General features: G+C 36.5%; 1 protein-coding gene across 10 annotated transcripts in view; it reads left to right on the plus strand.

Moving 5' to 3' along the window:
- LOC127524737 (CUGBP Elav-like family member 4) overlaps nucleotides 1-22,313 on the plus strand; it is a 137,811-nt gene that overhangs the window by 60,746 nt on the left and 54,752 nt on the right. For all 10 annotated transcript variants that reach the window (XM_051916561.1, XM_051916563.1, XM_051916562.1 and 7 more), the window contains exon 2: nucleotides 4,533-4,615. In XM_051916561.1, the coding sequence (XP_051772521.1) occupies nucleotides 4,533-4,615 (83 nt within the window). The remainder of the gene's footprint in view (nucleotides 1-4,532; nucleotides 4,616-22,313) is intronic.

Below are 22,313 nucleotides of genomic sequence, written 5' to 3' on the forward strand. Positions count from 1 at the left end.
TGTTACAACAGATTTCAAATCAATGCTGTTCTTTTAAACTTTCTATTCATCAAAGAATCTTGAAAATGTATCACAGCTTTTTTCAACATTGTAATAAGATAATAAGAAGAAATGTTTCCTGAGCACCAAGTTAGCATATTGCTGTATTCTTTGGCTTATGCATTTTGCAGAATTACATAAATTCTAAAATTTACAGAATTAATACATTTCGTTTTTCTTTTCTTTTTTTTTGTAAGAACATTACGTTTAATTTTGTAAGATACAAATTTTGGTTGTGCTTGGCTGCCATTTGATGTCTAATGTAAAACCTGGATTTTGAACCACTTTTTAAAGTTTCTCTAAGTCATTTTTTATTTGTTTGTTTGTTTTATTTTTCCAGAGTACTTGGAGACATGCCCTGATGTTCAAATGAAACCTACGCCTCTGACAAACCTCAGAGACTCTATTCGTTCTTCTGTTATTTTCACAAACCTCCAGCTTTTCCTCCGAATCCCCTCCATTACCATCCGACCGTTGTTTTATCTTCACTGCTCCCTTTGTACTGTTTTTTTTTTTCTCTTACATTCTCTCTCTGTTGTCCTTAAAGTGCTGTCTTGACCATACAGAAAGAAACAATATTGCTTTTAGAGGACAAACAAATAGAGGCTCTCCATTATCTTTCCGTTCATCCCGTATATTTGTGCGCGTTTGCTTGTGTGTGCGCGCTACAACGCTTGTCAAGTGGGACAGGGAAGCATGCACAAGTGTCCCATGAGAGCTCTAGCCCGTTCTATAACATGACAGGCCCTCAGAGGAGCGCGCCAAGCTGTCACACTGAGCTCTCCCCAACGCTAATGAGTCAGAGTTAATTAAAAAACCCAGTCAGGACTGCGGGAGACACACACATCGACGCACACACTTATACGCAAGCGTACATGGGCTCACCCAACCTGGCCAGGGTTAAACACACAGAGTGGACAGCGGGGAAGAATATTGCTGATTCATGCTGTAGCCTCAGGGGGCCCGTGTGTGTGGACGTCAGCGCGTGAGTCCCTTGTGTGTGTTTAGCGTCCCTGCGGCATTGGGACTTTTATGGGGAGGCAGGGAGAAAGCTACGCTACTGCTGCTCTCACAGTCTTTTTACTTAGTTCCCTTTCTCCTTTCTGAGGTCACGCTTTTCTTTTAGTATCTACCAAAATAGTTAACAAAATAGTAAGCTACTAGATGGACCTGACATGGCAGCGCTTCAACATTGCGCTTTGGGCGACCCAAGTTCGAGTCCCAAATTTCTCGATCCCATCTCCCTCCCTCTCATACTTCACTTCTTCTTGTCTACTCAATAAGGGGAAAATCTTAAAGAAGGATAAAAATGAAACTACTGCTGTCATTAAAAAAGGAGCTAAACAAAATTAAAGAGAGATTCTGAAAGCTTTTTATATTGCATGAAAGAAATCTCTGTACTTTAGATGTGGTCTCATTAGTTAAGATTGGTTAATGAATTAGCTACTACACTTTAAAAAGAATTGTTGGTTTAACTTAAAGTAAGTTACCTGGTTGAAATTAAAAATTCGGATTAATACAATGAAGGCGATTGGTTCAGACAACAGAAACTCAAAGTATTATGTTAAATCAATTGCCTTCATTGTGAGGCCTGCATTGACAGCAAGATCACTTCCTTTTTCAATGCCCAGAAAGCTACTAAAGACATGTGACTACAGAGGTTCAACTGTAATATTATAAAGCGACGAGAATACTGTTTGTGCAGCAAAAATTAAATAACGACTTTATTCAACAATATCTAGTGATGGGCAATTTCAAAACACTGTTTCATGAAGCTTCGATGCTTTACAAATTTTTTGTGTTTTGAATCAGTGGTTCAGTGTTTTGAAATCGCCCATCACTAGATATTGTTGAATAAAGTCGCTATTTGGTTTTTTTGGCACTCAAAAAGTATTCTCGTCGCTTTATAATATTAAGGTTGAACAACTGTAGTCACATGAACTGTTTTAAATATGTTTTTAGTAGCTTTCTGTAGCAGGCGCATGATATTACATGATATTCCTATTAAATAGGAAAAATATTGAAACTCTTTGGTCATTTTTTAACGAGATGCTAACGGTCTAATCAGATTCAATGAACTATGCTAAGCTATGCTAAAAGTGGTACCGCCAGATCCGGAGATCGGCTGAATGGATTCGAAAACGGTAAAACTCAACTGTTTAACTCTAGGGGAGCTGGAAAATGAGCCTATTTTTTAAAAAAGTGGAGTGTTCCTTTAAGGCAACCAGGTAACTTACTTTTTTTAGGTTAAACCAACAATTCTTTTTTAACAGTGCATGAGCTAACAATGAGCAATCATTTTTTTAATCTTTGTTAACGTTAGTAAAAATCATTGTTCATGTTAGTTCACTGTGCGTAAACATATGTTAACAAATACAATTTTGGATTTTAAAAATGTATTTGTAAATGTTGAAATTACCATTGACTTAAGGTTAATAAATGCTGTAGAAGTATTGTTCATTTTTAGTTCATGTTAACTAATTATATTTAACAAATTAAATCTTGTTTTAAAGTGCTACTGAAATCTCATGTAAACTTTTCATAATTTTAGGTTGTTTGTACAATAACTACGGAAGCAGTGGTTAACATGGTAAATTTTTATAAGGGTTGATTTTCTTTCATCACCAAAATGGTTTTATGTTCCTTTTTTGTTAAAAAGAAAAGATTAGCATCTTGCTGCAACAAGGGTTTGTTTGAAAATAAATTAACGTTTTAATTTTCCATTTTGGTTGGCAATCAGTCTTTCCATCTTATCGTCGTTTGTGACACTATTAGCATGCAGGCAGAAATGTCAGCAGCAGATTATCATGTTTACTCAGCATATTAATATATTAGCATTTTTTTAATATTAATGCAAGATTAGCATAAACATTAGCATCCATTAACATGCTTTTGCATATTCAAATTTGCTTACTTCATGTACAAATGCGACGCTAATCGTTTCAGCTTTTGTTCAGTGGTTATTCCACTCTATTCCTATCCCAGTGGGATTTTTGATTAAGTAGACGCTGAAAAGATTCACGGTTGTTTTTAGCAAACTACTTTAGCAGGGTGAGATTAGCATCACGTGAGAGTGAGTGCTTGTTCGTAGAGCTGCATGTTAACACAAATACACATTGATGCAAGTTAGGGCAGATGTTCTGAGGAGGGACAGGAAGATTGTCGTCTTGTCACACTGAACTTAAAGAAGGAGACGTAAGTTGCAGCAAGCCATGAAAGCTGAGAAAAAGATCCTATCGCATCAGGCGTGCTTGGATGAACTGTCTCGTTATCTCACTCTTTCTTCTTACAGATTTTCTCCATAACTTTTTGTTGTTGTTGTTGTTTGGCTTATCCTTGCATTATGCAGCAAATTTTGTTAATTCTAACCTGCTAGAATTTGCAAATCTTGCTTATTGTTTTTCTAAGGAACTTAAAAACCAGTGCTGCATTGTCTCTAAATCTCACATTTGTTGATGTACACATGCATGTGCATGTGTTTTTAGGTCTCAAAACTTAAACATTTGGTGCTCTGTAATGTATTGAACATTGTAGTTGTGAATTTTGCTCATTTAAATGGCATCAAGATAATATTATCTAGTATTTTGTTGAAATCCCAGAGGCATCATTCACATGACTAATGAATATTTATGAATTATTATTATAGTATAACAAAAAATGTAATTAATTAATGAAAATAAATTGTTACGATAAATTATTAATGCATTGTACCATTATAACACATTTAAAATATGTTGCTAAAAGCATTTTGTTTTATTTATGGGGCCAGTAAAAATGTTCTCACCTGTAAAAAATACATAATTTATATAGGGTGAATTCAGGTTGATTGGGACACTTTTTCCAAGTCATCTCAATGGCAAAAAGTTTCCCAATCTCACACACACATATATATATGCTCACACATATTTAATTGGTTGGATAATATAATAATATAACTGTCTGTACATAATTTTTATATAATTTTACATAATGTTCAATATTCTGAAGAGTGTTAGTATGAATGCTTTTTTTTTTTTTTTAAACAAAAAAATAATAATCATCAGCTATTTTTTATTGGCCAAAATATCTCAAAGTGCATCCTCATTGTCTGTCAAATTAATGAGCAAGCATACACAAACATACACTGTTAAATGTTGCTACCAGCAAGGCCTTGTAGTCAGAAAATTAAAAGAAGCTGCATATTTTCTTCCACACACATACACACACACACACATACACACACTCTTGTATTTGCGCACGCTCTCCTTCTTTCTCTGGGGAGCGTGAGTGTGTATGGCTGTGGGCATGTGCTCTCAGAACCTCTTCATCTCTCTTCTTTCTTTTATGTCTCTGTGTCTGCTACACAAATGTAATAATATTGTTTTTCTTTCCTGGGTTGGCGAAAACAATATGAAGGTAGAGAGCCCAGCTCTTCTCAAACAGACACCTGCTTGTGTCTCAACCTCTCTGACCTGTCTTTAATTTATCTCTGTCTCTGTTATTTCCTCTCTCAGGCTGTGCCTTCCTCACATACTGTGCAAGAGAATCGGCGCTAAAAGCTCAGACCGCACTTCACGAGCAGAAGACGCTACCTGGGGTAGGTCATCGCGGTCAAACCGCCACATAAACACATGCACAAAAAAACACGTGCACACTAGAACAAATGGGTAGTTGACACAAAATACTTTTGGGAAGTTTGCCATGTGACATGCTAAACAATCTAAAACTATTTTTATAGCTTACATTAATTAAGATCCAACATGGAATATTTGTACTTAAAATTAAATATACTTATATTCAGTTAAGATGCATTGATCAAAAGTACAGTAAATATGTTTAAAAGGTTACAAAAGTATTCTATTTCAAATAAATGCTGTTCTTTTGAACTTTGTTCAAAGAAACCTGAAAATGTGCTTCTGTTTCCACAAAAATATTAACTGTTGTCAGCATTCATAATAATAAGAAATGTTTCTGCAGCAGCAAATCAGCATATTAGAATGATTTCTGAAGGATCATGTGACACTAAAGACTGGAAAAATCAGCTTTACCATAACAGGAATAAATTACGTTTATTTTATAAATAAATTTTAATCTATTAAAACAGAAAACTGTTATTTTATATATTTTAAAAATTATATTTTTTAAATTGTAATAATATTTCACAATGTTACTGTATTTTTGATCAATTGAATGGTTGTGTGTGTGTGTGTGTGTGTGTGTGTATATATATATATATATATATATATATATATATATATATATATATATATAGTGCAATGTTATGTGTCATCTACCCAAATTTACATGTAAGTACATTTTAAATTTTAAACACATTATATGCAGGTTTGGCTAGAAGATTTATTTCTGTATATTTCTTGCTGTATATCTCAAAAAGTTAGCCCTCAAAAAATGCTAATTCTTCTTTTTTGGCTGCATTTTCAATCCCGTTCACTCTCTTCTCATACTCTTCCTTCCTTTCCCTCTCTATCTCTCTCTCTTTCTTTCTGGAAGAGCCTTGTACCCAAGGGCAAGAACTACACAGCACCACATTAGAGCTGGCCTATTTATAGTGTCTTTTAGTGTCTCTGAGCATGTGTGTGTGTGTGATCGTGCCGTATGAATGTCTGCAGGCACGTGTGTGTGTGTGTGTGTGTATGTATTACTCTGTCACTCCTCTTTAGGTTCAGTACAAACTTGCTGTCCCGCTCTAACATTGTTTGGTTGCAGTGTGTGCGTGTGTTTTGAAGTTTCTCCGTAAGCTCTTGCTCAGCTCGGTTTGGTGTGTTCTGTTTTAATGACGCCTCCAGGGAGAATGACAGTTGCCGTGGCGAACGGAATGCCTTTGATGCGAGTAATTATGACATCATAGATGTTGAATGCAAGGGGAGTCACTTTGCTGTAGTTCCACTTCCTTTCTATTCACTGTGTAAAAACGTGCACACAGCCATACACGTTTTGTTCACCCCCTCCACCCCCACCGCACCAGGAACGTGTAAGTCATCATGTTAGATGTTGACTGTAATAAGAAAAACCCTTGATCGTCTTATTATGAGCACATCTATTTGCACGAAATGCAAACGCAGCAGCTGCAAATGAATTCAATCGAAGGCTCTGCCTATCACAAATGTTTCATAAGAATACTAATTACCCAGAGGAACATTTTATCGCTCGGTTTGCTCATTCAGAGCTCAGGAGACTTAGAGTTCTTGGTTAGGTTTCATTTTTGTCTTTCATTTTTGTCTCGGATGTTTCTCCTATAATTTCTTAAAGGTTTAGTTTACTCAAAAATGAAAATTATCCCATGATTTACTCACCCTCAAGCCATCCTAGGTGTGTATGACCATCTTCTTTCAGACGAACACAATCGGAGATATATTTAAAAATATCAAATCAATGCGTACGTAAGCTTGTTATTTTACTTTATTAAGTTTTAAATATGGATATTTTTCTTACAAAAACCCATCACTTTGGTTCAGAAGGCTTTTATTAAACCTCTGGAGCAATATGGATTATATTTATGATGGATGGATGCATTTTTTTGGCTTCAAAACACACCCCCTGTTCACTACCATTAGAAAGCTTGGGAGAGCCAGAATATTTTCAAATATATCTCTGATTGTATGCATCTGAAACAAGATAGTCATATACACCTAGGATGGCTTGAGGGTAAGTAAATCATGGGATAATTTTCATTTTTTGGTGAACTATCCCTTTAAGAGATGTAAAAAGGTGAAAATGCAACGTGTAGTATGAGTATAGAGCTGTAAAATATATGTGGATAGTACAGCTGAGATCATTTGGATTTGGGAGAATTTAATGAGAAATTTTTGAGATCTTAAGCCACTTTTCCACCATCAGGCCAAACTGTTCTCTTTGCTTAACCTTTCCGTTCCGTGCCAATCCAACCCAGCCGGTACGGATATGTTTCATTTTCCACTGGGGGGAAAATGCATTAGTCATTACCTTGGTAATGCAAGAGTTTGCAGACGATTTGAGATGTAAATAGTGGCCACGTTATGGAGGATGATCAGAAATTTCTTTTAATTTTGTTATTAATTTGTTTACGTCGCTCAAGTAGCGCGCTTAGCCAGCTACAGAGAAACTGGTAGCCAGGAAACAGGCAAGTTCGTAGTATAATTGAGATACTATTATAGTTTTTTATTGTTAATACAGTAGTCAACATTTGAAGTGGATCAAAAAAGTTAATCAAAGAAGGTTTTAGGACATTGATGAAAGGTTTTGATCCACTTTAAATGTTGACTACTATATTTTGATTTAGTTTTTATTTTTATATGTTCCATTTTCATTTTAAATTTAAAGTTTTGTCTGTCTTACTTTTATTTCAATTTTAATTAGTTATTTTAGTACAATCAAGTTAATCTAAAAGGAAATGAGAAATATTGCCTTGCCATTTTTTTTTATTTGTTTTTTTTTTTTATTTCAAGGTAAAATGTTTTTTTTTTTTTATCATTTAAATTTTAGTTAAATATAATAACTGGAACAATCTGAGATATTTGATTGATATATAGAATATATGCAGAAATCTCCATTTGTTCCTCAATTCAGGTCATTTTTCTCTTGGGGAAACAGCTTATTTTTCTTATTGAATGAGCCATCATGGCCACTCCAAAATTGAGTAACACATTTATATTGTGAATAACAAATGCTTAAGTAAACAAAGAAAGAGAGGCAGGAAGAGAAAGAAGAATAAATAAGTCTGAAGTGATGAAAAAAGTGATTGGAACGTTTTATGTGTTTTATCTTCAGGAGAATCTTGAGCCATCCTCCATCTCTTTTCCTTTCTTTCTCTTTCTGCCCCCTCTCGGCCTTTATGCAGTAATCTCTCTCATTTTTCCACTTCACTTGACAGCTTGATGGTTTTTAGGAAAGTGGTTTTTATGTTAGAAAGTTCTGTCAAGTGCAAGAAGGCCCCCCAAGCTCAAGTCAGGAAGAGACAGAAAGAGCCAAAAAGAGTGGGCTGTTGTTGGACCTTCAAAATCACAGTTCATTGGCAGAGTCACTCCAAATGAATGATGTAAAAACACATTTGTGCCTGTTAGCTTAAAACCTGACTCTCTGTGACGGTTTCTTTTGTTTTGTTAGGGATCCACTCACTGACTAAAATTGCACAAACATTTATATTGTGCTTATCGAGCATTTCTGCCATATTTGACATCACAATATTGCAGCTATAAAGCAATGCAGGACAGAATATAGTGTTTATAGGTGTAATTTGGTTTAAGGTGTATTACCTACTGAAATGATACAGAAAATCAGCCATTTGTACCTTATATTTATGGGGGGTTATTACATATAGGTATATGATCATTTGTCATATTTTCTGGGCTATATTCTACACTTTTATACTTCGCATAATGTTATTTAAGGGTCTTAATTTAGTTTTATACAACCAATTTTCCACTCTTTCTGACCTTTAAACCAGCTGTTTTGGTACTGTATCTTTAAGACGTTTATTTGTAAATTACTTACCATGATTGATTATCCCGGCATGCAGGTTTAGTTTCATTCATGAAGTTGCTGATAATGAAATAGCCATTTATTAAGTAAACATGGGTGATCTTATGTTAATGTGCTATGATCTTTTGAATAACATTTTGCACACATCAGAACTGAAGCTTAAAGTGTAACTTCACCGATTTTCAAACCACTTTGTATTGTTACAATGTTGGTATAATATGAAAATGAACAGTGTTTACTCGTTCTTCATGTTACCTGGAGTGATGTCTCCATATTTACGATACTTTGCGGCTTTTAGCCACTGCCTGCAAGCAAAATAACTCACTCCTGCTAAATGTTCTTGCACCCAGGAACAATACAAGTTGACACCATTATGACTAAAAGTTTTCTAAGAAGTATTTTCTACTAAAGCACAGCGGTATTTGAATAAGTGCGGTATTTGGTAAGTATATCCATAGCAGAATGCTGGGAGTGGCCTTGGACAACAACATGCCCAGTGCATTATGGGTGTTGAAGTTTGCCCAGTGCATTATGGGTGTTGAAGTATACTAAAACTGTTTTAAAAGATGACAGTTTTTGAAGCTATAATATTGTGTTTCACACAGAGATTATAGAAAGGGGGAGATTTTTTTTGTTGGGGGCGATAGCAGTGACAAGGCAGGCCATGCTCTCATGCACACAGCATTTATTAAAATCTCTTCCGGCCACTCTCATACTACAGTATGATGCCTCAGAAGCACTCTATTGATTTTGGCACTGGGCCTCATCAGCAGGAGGGTGTGTATACACACCCACAGCCGCTCTCTCGTTCACGTTTAAATACACACACGCACGAGTACAAACGGAGCAGCTATTACTCACTGGAACGCACACAAATGCAAAATGTTCACAAATACGCATTCATGCAGATGAATATTCATGTGAAAAATATTTGCAGGAGACTCAAGCTGTAATGCTTGTTGTGGCATAGCCACACACAGATACACACCATGGTTATGTTCAAAATGGAATACTACTAGTATACTGTGCATAGTATATGCTATCATTTTAAAAGTAGTGCGCAAAACAATATGAACAATTCAAACAGCTACATCGTTGTCACATTAAAATGCAAGTTAATTTCAGCAAGCACTATCCAGTTATTTCATAAATAAATCCAGTTATTTTGCATTTTTAATAATTTTAATGTTGCCATGCTGTTTTTTTTACGCCGGACTGCTTCACAAACGAGGGTCAATTCAATGCTGGATTTGCACAAAAGATTAACATGACGGCACATGCTAGTCAATGAGTTGAATCAACTCCACAGCAACTACATAAATTTATCCACTAACCGTTCAGAAACGTTCAGATGCATTCTAAAAGTTGTAACTTCTTCCTGAGTCTCTCCATCAGTGTCCGACTCCGGTTTGAACAATGTAAGGCTGAACACCGTTACTGAATCGTCATTTTGGCTGTGTGAGATTCTCCAGCTTTGTTGTTGTTGAGCAACCGAAGCGCGAGCTGTTAAAGCTCCGCCCTCTTTTGGAAAGCGGGCAGGAGCAGCAGCTCATTTGCATTTAAAGGGACACACACAAAAACAGCGTGTTTTTGCTCACACCTAAATAGGGGCAAATTTAACAAGCTGTAATAAATGATCTGTGGGGTATTTTGATCTGAAATTTCACAAACACATTCTGGGGACACTAGAGACTTATTACATCTTGTGATAAGGGGCATAATAGGTCCCCTTTAACTTACGACAGCCTGATTAAATAATGAAGTTAAAATTCAAGGTTCAGAGAAGGAGGAGGCAGGAAACCGGCGAATGTTCAATGTAAAGTTTTTGATAACGAAATTAACAAACAACAAAATGGAAGTAAGCAGCAGCCCCTCACGAACGACTACTGCATATAAACAGAATAAAACACAAAATAAATGTCCCAAACCTGGTACTCTCTAGTCACTGTCAGCACTCCTCCTTTATCCTTCCGGATCTCCTCCCTGGGACTCAAGACTGGTGTGTCACGAAGGTCTTTAACATTCGCTCCCACGACTCTCGGCCGGGTGTTCATCACTACAACATAGTTCTTGTCCGTTTGTCAGAATACTGTAAAATGTCAAGTTGATCGCATTGCATTATGGGATTCAGTATTTCACACAGTGCACTCTGGTTGCACGTTCTGGCAAATGTTGCATCATTCGGATACTCACGCATACAGAAAACTGGCACAGTATGCACTGTATACACACTGCATGCTATTTTCTTTCAGAAATAGTTAGTATTCCATTCTGAACATACCCAAAGATAAACCTACCTCACCTCACCTCCCACGTACACGCACATATTTCTAGACAAAAAATGCACACACCCACTCAAAAATATGTATTATAAAGCACGCATTCATACTCTCAAACACATAAATGGACTGTCCATTGACCCCCTAATAGTCAATACTGACAGTCTGTGGATAAGGAAGCACGACGTGGATCAATGCCTCATTTTGTAAGTCATAAAGGTGTACACACGCACACACCAGCTCTGATCTCTGTATGAACCTGAGTCATGCCTCCAGGAACAGAGATGAAATGGGAATAGAGGGAAGAAAGAGAGGATTGAAAGGCATGAAGGGAAGAAAGAAAGAAGGACAGAGGCAGGCGATGTGGCTCTTTGCTCTGATTTCTGTTCATTTACTCACTTTCTCTCTGGCGATTGTGCGATATGCTACAGACCCAGAAATCCATACCATTGACCAACCGCGTGACCTACTTTTGTGGCAGCTCTTTCAATAAGTCTGCCTACTGGTCAATATAGACCTGTTCCCCAAGAGAGGCCCGGGGGAAAAAAGGGAGTGTGAAGACCTTTGAATGTGTTGTGTTTTAAACTGATGTAATTGCTGTGTTAATCTTCCAGTACAAATAAAAAGATTGGACTCAGTAGTATAATATTATTAGTATAATTAGTAAAATAGTATAATATATAAAATTAAAATCATGAATGTCTTTACTATCATTTAATGCATCCTTGCTGAATTAAAAATAGTAAATAACGCAAACTGAAGTGTGGGAATGATGTCATGACCTAAAAATGCAACTTACAACTTATATAACAACATATATTCGATCTTAGGTGCATCCTGGAGTGATTTTTAAACATTATTGAATTTCAAATGTGAAACTTGTTGACTGATTTCTCTTCACTACCCTTTTCAACTCATCTGTTTATTTAAAAAATCATAATAAATGTTTAATTTTTAGATAAAATATTTAAGATATATTTTGTGAAGATATTTATATGTAGCCACAATTTTTTAAATACTGTTCAAGAGATTGGGGTCACACATTTATTTATTTATTTATTTTTTGCATTCAATTGTTCAAAAGTGATAGTAAAGACATTTATTTATAATTGTACAAAAATGTCATTTTTAAATAAATACTGTTTTTAACATTTATTCTATTCATTAAAGAATCCTGAAACGATGTATCATATTTTTTTGCACAACTTTTGGGCTAGTTCACCCAAAAATGAAAATAATGTCATTTATTACTCACCCTCATGTCGTTCTACACCTGTAAGACCTTCGTTCATCTTCAGAACACAAATTAAGATATTTTTGATTAAATCCGATGGCTCAGTGAGGCCTGCATTCAAAGCAATGATATTTCCTCTCTCAAGATCCATAAAGGTACTAAAAACATATTTAAAACAGTTAATGTGAGTACAGTGGTTCAATATTAATATTATAAAGCGACGAGAATACTTTTTGTGCACCAAAAAAACAAAATAACGACTTTTCAACAATATAGTGATGGGCCGATTTCAAAACACTGCTTCGGAGCTTTACGAACTGAATCAGTGACTCGGATCTCCTATCAATATCCTATTAAACTGCTGAAATCACGTGACTTTGGCGGTCCGAGTCACTGATTCGATTCGCAAAGCTCCGAAGCAATGTTTTGAAATCGGCCCATCACTATATTGTTGGAAAGTCGTTATTTTGTTTTTTGGCGCGCAAAAATATTCTCGTCGCTTCATAATATTAAGGTAGAACCACTGTACTCGCATGAACTGTTTTAAATATGTTTTTAGTAGCTTTATGGATCTTGAGAGAGGAAATGTCATTGCTGAGAATGCAGGCCTCACTGAGCCATTGGATTTAATCAAAAATACCTTAATTTGTGTTCTGAAGATGAATGAAGGTCTTAAGGGTGTGGAACGACATGAGGGTGAGTAATAAAATGACATTATTTTCATTTTTGGGTGAACTAACCCTTTAAGTAAAACTTATAGATGCACTTATGTGATTTAACTTGTGTTATAATACACTAGATTCAAATAATAAATGACATTATTTTCATTTTTGGGTGAACTAACCCTTTAAGCAACACAACTGTTTTCAATGTTGATAATAATAAAAAAAAATATTATCACCAAATCAGTATATTAGAATGATTTCTGAAGGATCATGACACTGAAGACTGGAGTAATGATGATGAAAATCCAGCTTTACCATCACAGGAATAAAATGACATTTTAAAATGTATTCAGATAATAAAAGATATTTTAAATTGTTATAATATTTTACAATATTACTGTTTAACTGTATTTCTGATCAAATAACTGCAACCTTGTTCAGCAGAAGAGACTTCAAAAAACATAAAAAAAATAAATAAAAAATCTTACAGACTCCAGACTTTTGAATGGCCATGTGTACTCTATTTATATAACATAATTGAGATAATTTCAAGTATTTAAACTTAAAAGATTGAGAAATATAATTTAAAGGCAAGTGTGTCTTAACGTTTGACTGCAACATTAGATATAATATACTTTGCTTAAAAATGTTTATAATTTATTTTGCCTTGTGACATTTTTTTAAAATGAAAATTAAGCCCTTTTTTCAGAAATCCTCATTACTGTAATGAAAAAAATGTATGCTTAAATTGTAAAATATTTATACATAATGGCAGTATTTCTTGTACTACCATATTATGCTAATTTAATTATGTTAAAACCATAGTTGTGGTATATAGTATGTGGAATAGCTATATAAGAGTGACAGTTGTCATTTAAATTTAAAAATTCCAAATATCATTATGGTCTATATTTTCTTTATGCAAAATATGTTTTCTGTTTTGGGGTGAGATGTCTCCTGAGCAAGTTTTCATGAGATTCACCTCATCTCTCTCACACACGCTCTGAATTGACCTCGTTCTTGGAAGAGAACCTTCCTCAGAATCACCTGCGAGTTCACAGTCCTTACATAATCACTCACAGCTCACAGTGATTAAACCTGAGAATCCGTCGCTGAGAGAGACATTTTGACAGATACTCGTCTGTCGTCGTGAAAAATAGATGCTCTTCTTCTCAACTTGTAGAGCTCGCTGCCTCCACTGTGGGGGCCTGCTGTACTGATTACAACATTATGTAATACGGAAGAGACGCTCTATATCGAGAATTCAGTGTGAAAAATGCTTGTGACAGCACAGTGGCCCAGGAAGGAGGGAAAAAAATACAAATTTCCTTTGCAGCCGATGTCGTGCTGACTTTGTCTAAACACTGTGCGGGTGCCCGGAGCGGATGAGACAATAGGTACGTTGACATATCCACTCATAATAGCCTCGTCGAGCAGACAGCAGTTGCGTGTGGTGATTTGTTACTGGTTAATACGACTGTGCTGTGGTCGGAGCCATATGCCGGCAGAATAATAAACTTTACAGTGGAGGACATTTGTCCGATGCGATTGGTTTTATTGAAGGACGCATTTTCACAAATCTTATTCGAGCCCTGGTAGCGCAACAGTTTGGTAGCCGGGGCAAGCGGACACAACAACAACAGCGACGCGGGAATAAAAGCGCAATTGCAGGCCACGACTTGGCTGCCTTTTAATTATTGATGGCCACTTCGGCTCTGCATTGGGCAGTAATTGCATTACAGGTCACTTCTCAATAGCAATCTGTGAAAGTTGTGGTGATGTGTGCTGGGAGGCGATCGATAGGTGCTGTCCAGGGTGCTGGATTCAGACACACTTTCTCTCTGTCTTCTTTCTCTCTCTTTCTCACTCATTCTACTGTCTGCTGTCTGATTCTCACCTGTTTTCTCCACATTCACGGTCCCTCTGTGGTGGCCTTTATGCTTGAAGCTCTTAGTCAGTTGGAAATCTTTCATCTCTTTTCAAGATTAAAAGAATTTTCTGAATTTTACGCTGCTGTATGTGGGCAGCGAATATCATACAGCACTTAAACAGGTGTATCTTTGTGCAAAAATAAGCTGCTGTTTTTTTATTATTATTATTATTATTAAAAAAACATTTATTTAGCCCTATTATGACTGGACTAGTTTTCCCTGAGGAGGTCTGACTTTATTTCTGCCTGAATTGATTTATATATTTATTTATTTTTTTATTTTTCTGGTGACACAACCTCTGTGAAAATTGAGTAAATCTCATTTCATCCAATTAGCAGTGACTGTGATTGTGGTATTTTATTTTTGCCCAGCATTTCTGATTTATTTTGACCTTCTTTGAATACCATTACTAAAGCAAAATTTCTTTGCTTGTTCATTATGGATTTCTTATTTATTTTTCTGGGTACAACCAGCAAAACAGTTCATAGTTCAAATACTGCTGGCATCTCTCATGTAAAAAGAAAAAGAAGGAAATCTGATCACAGACTGCTCAGAATGGCCACTATAGGAAAAACTCATTTGATGTTCATCCACAGGTACATATTGACTGTTTTAGAATGGCTTATTTTACAATGGCTGAAACTTTGTATTAATAGCACTTCTCATGTTTATTTCCTCTTTAGATGAATTGCTTGTTGTATTCCTCAGTTGTAAGTCACTTCGGTTAAAAGCGTCTGCTAAATGAATAAATGTGAAATGTAAATGTTATATATTTTTCTGGTTTTGTATATATTTATATGGTAACACTTTACAATAAGGTTCAGTTTAGTTAAAGGGGACCTATAGTGCCCCTTTTACAAGATGTAATGTAAGTTTTGGTGTCACCAGAATGTGTTTGTGAAGTTTCAACTCAAAATACCTCACAGATCATTTATTATAGCTTGTCAAATTTGCCCCTATTTGGGTGTGAGCAAAAACACGCTGTTTTTGTGTGTGTCCCTTTAAAAGCAAATGAGCTGCTGCTCCCTGCCCGCTTTCCAAAAGAGGGTGGAGCTTTAACAGCTCATGCTTTGGTTGCTCAACAACAACAAAGCTGGAGAATCTCAAGCAGCCAAAATGACGATTGTCAGTAACAGTGTTCAGCCTTACATTCTTCAAACTGGAGTCGGACACTGATGGAGAGACTCAGGAAGAAGTTACAACTTTTAGAATACGACTGAACGTTTCTGAATGGTTAGTGGATAAATTTATGTAGTTGCTGTGGAGTTGATTCAACTCATCGATTAGCATGTGCCGTCGTGTTAACCTTTTGTGCAAATCCAGCGTTGAATTGACCCTCGTTTGTGAAGCAGTCCGGCGTTAAATGACGGCATTGCAACAATACTTTACTACAACAACTCTTCCTCTGATTCAACTCTTCTTTTGTTGCATGTTCCCGGGAGCTGGGTTTATGTAAATTTTGGGGTTTGTGATGTCACCAACCCAAGAAGAAGCTCGTTGTAGTCCCTTACCAGCCATTTGTTGTAGTCCTTAAAAAGCGATTTCTGCAAAAGAAAATATCTCCCTTTGCATTGAACTTTGAGCGTCATAACTTTGCAGATGTTGTTTATGCTCTAACAGCAAAATTACACACTAACTAAAGTTAAAAAAGTAAAATCATAATCAACCACCCCTTTAATGGTTAAAGGATTAGTTCACTTTCAAATGAAAATTACCCCAAGCTTTACTCACCCTCAAGCCATCCTAGGTACATATGACTTTCTTCTTTCTGATGAACACAATCGGAGATATTTTAATAAATATCCTGAGGAATCCGAGCTTTATAATGGCAGTGAGTGATACCAACTAATATGAGCTGAAGAAAGTGCCTCCATCCACATCCATCCATCATAAACATACTCCACACGGCTCCAGGGGGTTAATAAAGGCCTTCTGAAGTGAAGCGATGCATTTGTGTAAAAAAAATATCCATATCCATTAGGGATGTGATGGTGAGAAAATTTTCCCACGGGTTAATCGACATGAGACAACACCGGTAATACCGGTGTCACCGGGGGGCGGGGCCTCTACCTCTTTTTTTTTTTTTTTTTAAACCACTTATGGGGCTGTTCACATATCGCGTCTAAAAACGCGTGGAAAGCGGCCACGCGCTTCTCCTTGTTTCCAAAGCGCTTGCGCTCTCGTGGCGTCTGTCATTGCTATGCAACCATGAACTGCGTTCTCCACTACGAGGAATGTTTTTGACATGAAAAATAAAACAGCTGTAAAACTGTACAGCTATGATCAGCTCTTCGGCTGAGCTTTCGATGTTTTGTTACGGAAAGGCCGACTTGCACTTTCAAATTAACAGCAATTGCTTGAATGGTGGGTTACTCTTACTGAAAAACACTCGACAAAACGGACATTTTGGCATAATTTGTGTGTGTTACGGTTCATTAAGAGCAGAAGAGAACTCGATACCGGTGCGCGCGCGTTATGTGTGTGCGTGTGTGTGTGTGTGTGTCACATAGGCAGGACATTCACAGACAGCGCGTTCTCTTTTGCTTTGTCGCGCTTGAATGGTTTAAAAGCATTAGCATGAATAAGAGCTTCATCATATAATGCAGAAAACGGATACTACGTTAATAGCATTAAATGCAAATACTTTTAACGCGTTAAAGTGGGAAAAAAAATTAACCTCGGTGCCGCGGTGGGAAAGTGATGAAACCGGTGTTGCAACTGAACACCGGTAACACCGACTACTGTAGCAAGCCTAATATCCATATAAGTTATGAAGTAAAATATCTAGCTTCCGCCAGACCAACTTTTGTATTCAACTTAGGAAGAAAGTGTAAACTGGCGTTGCGTCAGTTAAGCTTTTTTTGTAAGTTGAATAGCGAAGGCGTAGGACGTAGCGTAAGCTTTGTGAACTACTAGAGTTTTACACTTTCTTCGTAAGTTGAATATGGAAGACGGTCGGGCGGAAGCTAGATTTTTTACTTCAAAACTTGATAAATATGGATTTTTTTTTTTTTTTACACAAACACATCGCTTCACTTCAGAAGGCCTTTATTAACCCCTCGGAGCCGCGTGAAGTATGTTTATAATGGATGGATGTGGATGGAGGCACTTTCTTCAGCTCATACTCACTGCCATAATAAAGCTCAGATGTGTCAGGATATTTATTAATGTAACTCTGATTGTGTTCATCAGAAAGAAGAAAGTCATATACAGCAAGGAGGGCTTGAGGGTGAGAAAAGCTTGGGGTAATATTCATAACACAGGCATACTCAGAATGGGCATCGTTGTGGGCCTTGCCAAACTACACGCATTTCCTTTCTCCTCTATCGCTGTCATTTCACCTGCCGTTGCACCCTTGTCTCTGCCCAGTCCACACTTAATTTCTTTTGCTGTCTGTCACACATTTGCTGTGTCATCCTGTCTCTCTTCTTCCTGTTCTCCTGCTGTACTTTGTTCTATCTCTGTCCCCTTCTTTCTCTCTCTCTCTTTCAGAGCTGAGAGTTGAGGAGACAGTAGATTTTGCATGCTCTAAATACACTCACTACGTGTGGCTCTCTGTGTGTGTTTTGCTATGGTGTCATCCAGGGATGTGAGGCAGGAGGAAGCAGTGTTTGTTAAATCATGATTTCGTGGCCACAGGAGGGGAGGGGTGAAGGGATAGAGGCTTGGAGAGATCAGGCCAGAGTGTGTCCAGGCAGCTTGGCAGACATCTAAGCCTCCTGCTCTATTTGTTCTTCCCTCCATCCCTGTCTCTCTTTTTTCCCTCCATCCATTTCTCTGTCTCCTGGCTCGTGGCTTATTCTGTTTCTTCTTATTGTCCTCTTTTTCTGTGTGGGGTGTCTCTTACTTATTCATTTCAGAGGCAGTACTTTGGATTGCTCTGTGCTTCATCTCCCATGCGTTGTTGTGCCATGTTCTTCCCAAGCACTGCTTTATGCTGCTTCATGGTCTTTTTTGCACTGTGTTGTTCTATGTTGTGATTTTTTTTTTTTTTTTAAACTGTTGTACATACTGTTCCTGACTTGCTTTATAGTGCCTAAATAGACAGCTGTCTTCTAAGGGAGCATCCTGACAGATAACGAATAACATGGGTGGAATGCGCATATAGATATATATATATATATATATATATATATATATATACAGTCAAACCAAAATGTATTCAGACACCTTGAACATTTCATTCAATACAGTTTATTCTCTGTAGTTTAAAAAAATGGTAATAAAATATGACATATCTCAGAGTTAAACTGTGTCAGAAAAAATTAATCTTAATTAAGTCAGATAACACTTAAGCAAAACATGGTCAGGTCAAAGTGTCTGAATAATTTTTGGTTCCAAATTTTTATAAATTTTTCTGATAGTCCACTGAATTTTTGAGTATAATATGTCAGTTTACTTTATTTTGCTATCCTCACTTACATAAATGAACTATAGTGTCCTGCACCCACTAGTACAAATATTAAAAAAATTATATCTAGTGTCTGAATAATTTTTGTTTTTTATATATATAATTTATGTAATCATATATATATATATATATATGTGTGTGTGTGTGTGTGTGTGTGTGTGTGTGTGCGTGCTTGTATGTATATTTGTGTGTGTATAATACATTTTGTGGTGTTTGATAGTGAAATATAGATTTTATTGACCCTAAGATTATTTTACAAAAGAGAAATTTGATCAAAAATGCATTTATAATGTTACAAACGATTTTATTCTAAATAAATGCTGTTTTTATGAACTGTCTATTCATCAAAGAATCCTGAAAAAAGTATCACAGTTTCCACAAAAATATTAAGCAGCACATCTGTTTTCAACATTGACAATGATAAGAAATCTTTCTAAAATAGTAAAATAGACAACAGTTATTTTAAATTATATTTCACAATGTTAGTGATTTTACTGTAAAAGAATAGTCTTTTTTCAGAAATATTTTAAAAATCTTACATGGATGGATGGATAGTCATTTTATGTATATTTTGTAATTAATTTTCATGTCATTACATTTATAATCAAAAAATATAATGATCTAAATGTTTTTACAGATATTTCTCGACTCATTCACCATCTTGATGAATATTTTACTGAGTTTGTCAAAATGCATTCTGAAATTGACTTCAGAAGATACAGCAATGCTGTAGAATTTGCCCAGAATTAAGCATCTTAGAACGCAAGAAGGCCTTTATTATTAACAGTTTCCATGTTGGAAGTGTGCCTATGATACTTTAAAATGATGACTTGGTAGGCAGTTCACTTCATGGTAGATGACTTGGTAGGCAGTTCATGTTTTGGAACAGAGCTCTGATTTCTCATGCCGAGCTCGGTTGTAATGCGTTTTGTGCTCTTTGGTAATGATCTGCAGGATTGTACTGCGCAATTCTGCGTTATGCTCTTTGATTTTGTCTGAGGTACAAAATCCAAATTTATAGAGAATTTCAAATATGTTTAAACGTCAATCCACCGTTTTCCCGTGGTCTATCCTTTGGTCTTAAATGTGTAACTCATTCAGCTCTGGCCTGTTTGCGATTGTGTGTGCTTGATGCTGCGTGTTCAAACTGCCAGACTGTGCTCAATGAGGCTTCTCCTTTGCTCTGACTTCCTGCCGCGGGCGTCCTTTCGGTTAGCCAGTCAGCATCGTGTATGTGTGCGCGCGCATTTGTAAGTGGAATCTGGACTTGATGTTTTTTTGATTGCGGGTACATATCTAGCAGTGTGTTTTATTGATAACTTATCAATATCACATCACATTCATTTAATAACAAGCAGGGCCTTATCAGGAGTATTCATCTATGATATTCAGCTTCTTCTGTGAAGTTCACCGCAAACTGGGTCTCCTCTCCTGCACACTCTTTCACTCTTCACCTTTCCGCATGGCAGAGCAATGTCTCTCTCGCTCAGTCTCTCTCGCTTTTTCTCTTCGTCTCGTCACTTACAATCCTTTGCTTACACCCCTCCTCCTATCTGAAAGTAATTTAACAGCTCTGGACGTCAGATGTGTCAACTTCTGTTAACTGTTTCCCCCTCTCTCTTTTGTTTTACTCACATACTCGGTGGACCCTCGTTCAGATGTCCAGCCCTCAGTGATGAGACAGGGATTTCTCAGGTCCATTATTAGTCAGATCAGCAGCTGAGAGGTGTGCTAGCTAAGTGTTGATTAATATGCAGCATTAGCATTTCTGCTAAAAACATCGACTGCTGCTACTGCTGCCTTCAAGTCCTCCTGGGAGGTTGGGTAGTCATACTTATGGCATGAGCATTCAAGAGATTTTGATCGGAATAAAGTGGATGTGTTGGGCAATTTTATATTGCATTATTTTTCACATCCTGACAAAGACAGAATGCTTTCAGCACAAAATGAAGAGCAAAACATCCACTTTAGCTGTGTAGCTGATGCTTTATGTGTATTACATCATTCTTGTATGCCACAGAAAAATGGAACAAGTCTGTGTACACATATATATATATATATATATATATATATATACACACATACATATATATCACATATCACACACAACTTACAATTTTATATGTATAAATATATATGAATTATATAAAAACATATATATATATATATATATATATATATATATATATGTGTGTGTGTGTGTGTGTGTGTGTTTTACAGTATGGGTTCGGTACTCTCTTTAAATAAATTCAGTTATAATTAACATTTTCTTAAGAATACAAAAATCTATCTCAGCTAATGCTGTAAACTATATAAAGGGAGCCCTTTCTTACACATTACTATAATATTAAAGGTTACAATTAACAACAGAGCCCAAACTATTAAATTCAGTTGCTATTTATTTTTAGATATAATAATCAACACTCAAGAACTAACATGCTGTGGACACTAAATGACTTGCCTGAGGTAAATGTAATGCTACGTGAGATATTATTCTCAAGCTGTTTTATTAATGTTTTTCTGTGGTTGAAACGCTGGTTGAGAGATTACACATAAACATATCTATGCAAAGATCGTCTGTTCTTCTTCTGCACTTTTTCCTGTTGTGGCAGTTAGCGCCCCCTTCTGGATTGGAGTGTGGATCGCCTATGACCGACTGTATTCGTCGTCTGACTGTATGCACCGAACCATGACGTCTGTATTTGACGTTTCGGGATGAATACATGTACTGTTACACCCCTAATATATATATATGCAAATTACAATATATGTATAGATGAATATATAGTTATATATGAGGAAATTCTAGAAGTAAAAATAAAAAATTCTTCTATCGATCACTGGCCTGTGATTCACATCATTCGAATTTGCATATTGTTACGTGTTAAGATGCCATGGCAAGTTACAAGTTGTGAAAATACAGCCCGTCCGACATGACTTGCATCTTAGTGAACCTCCTGATGGGTTATCAATCACACAGTAGCCATAACCTTCCCCAGTGTCCCCTCTACCCAAATCTGATAAAGTGGCTTCATGGTCACATGACCCTAACTGTCTTTCTTCATCCATACTGACCTTACCCACATGTGCCATTCACACTCTTCCATGTGTCAGTCCTGTAGCTTTATTACCCTCTCTGCAGAGTGAGCTATGAGCGGATTATGCTGTCTTACCCTTCTGAGCTGGGTTCTCTGATTAGACCTGTCCTCCCGTCAGACCCTTGGAACCTGGTTAAGTCCCCTCAGTGCCGGAGGATCATCAGCAGCCTTTCACTGCATCAGCACAGCGGCTCAAGGT

The sequence above is a fragment of the Ctenopharyngodon idella genome, chromosome 13 (assembly GCF_019924925.1).
Source record: "Ctenopharyngodon idella isolate HZGC_01 chromosome 13, HZGC01, whole genome shotgun sequence".
In the NCBI taxonomy this organism is placed as follows: Eukaryota; Metazoa; Chordata; class Actinopteri; order Cypriniformes; family Xenocyprididae; genus Ctenopharyngodon; species Ctenopharyngodon idella.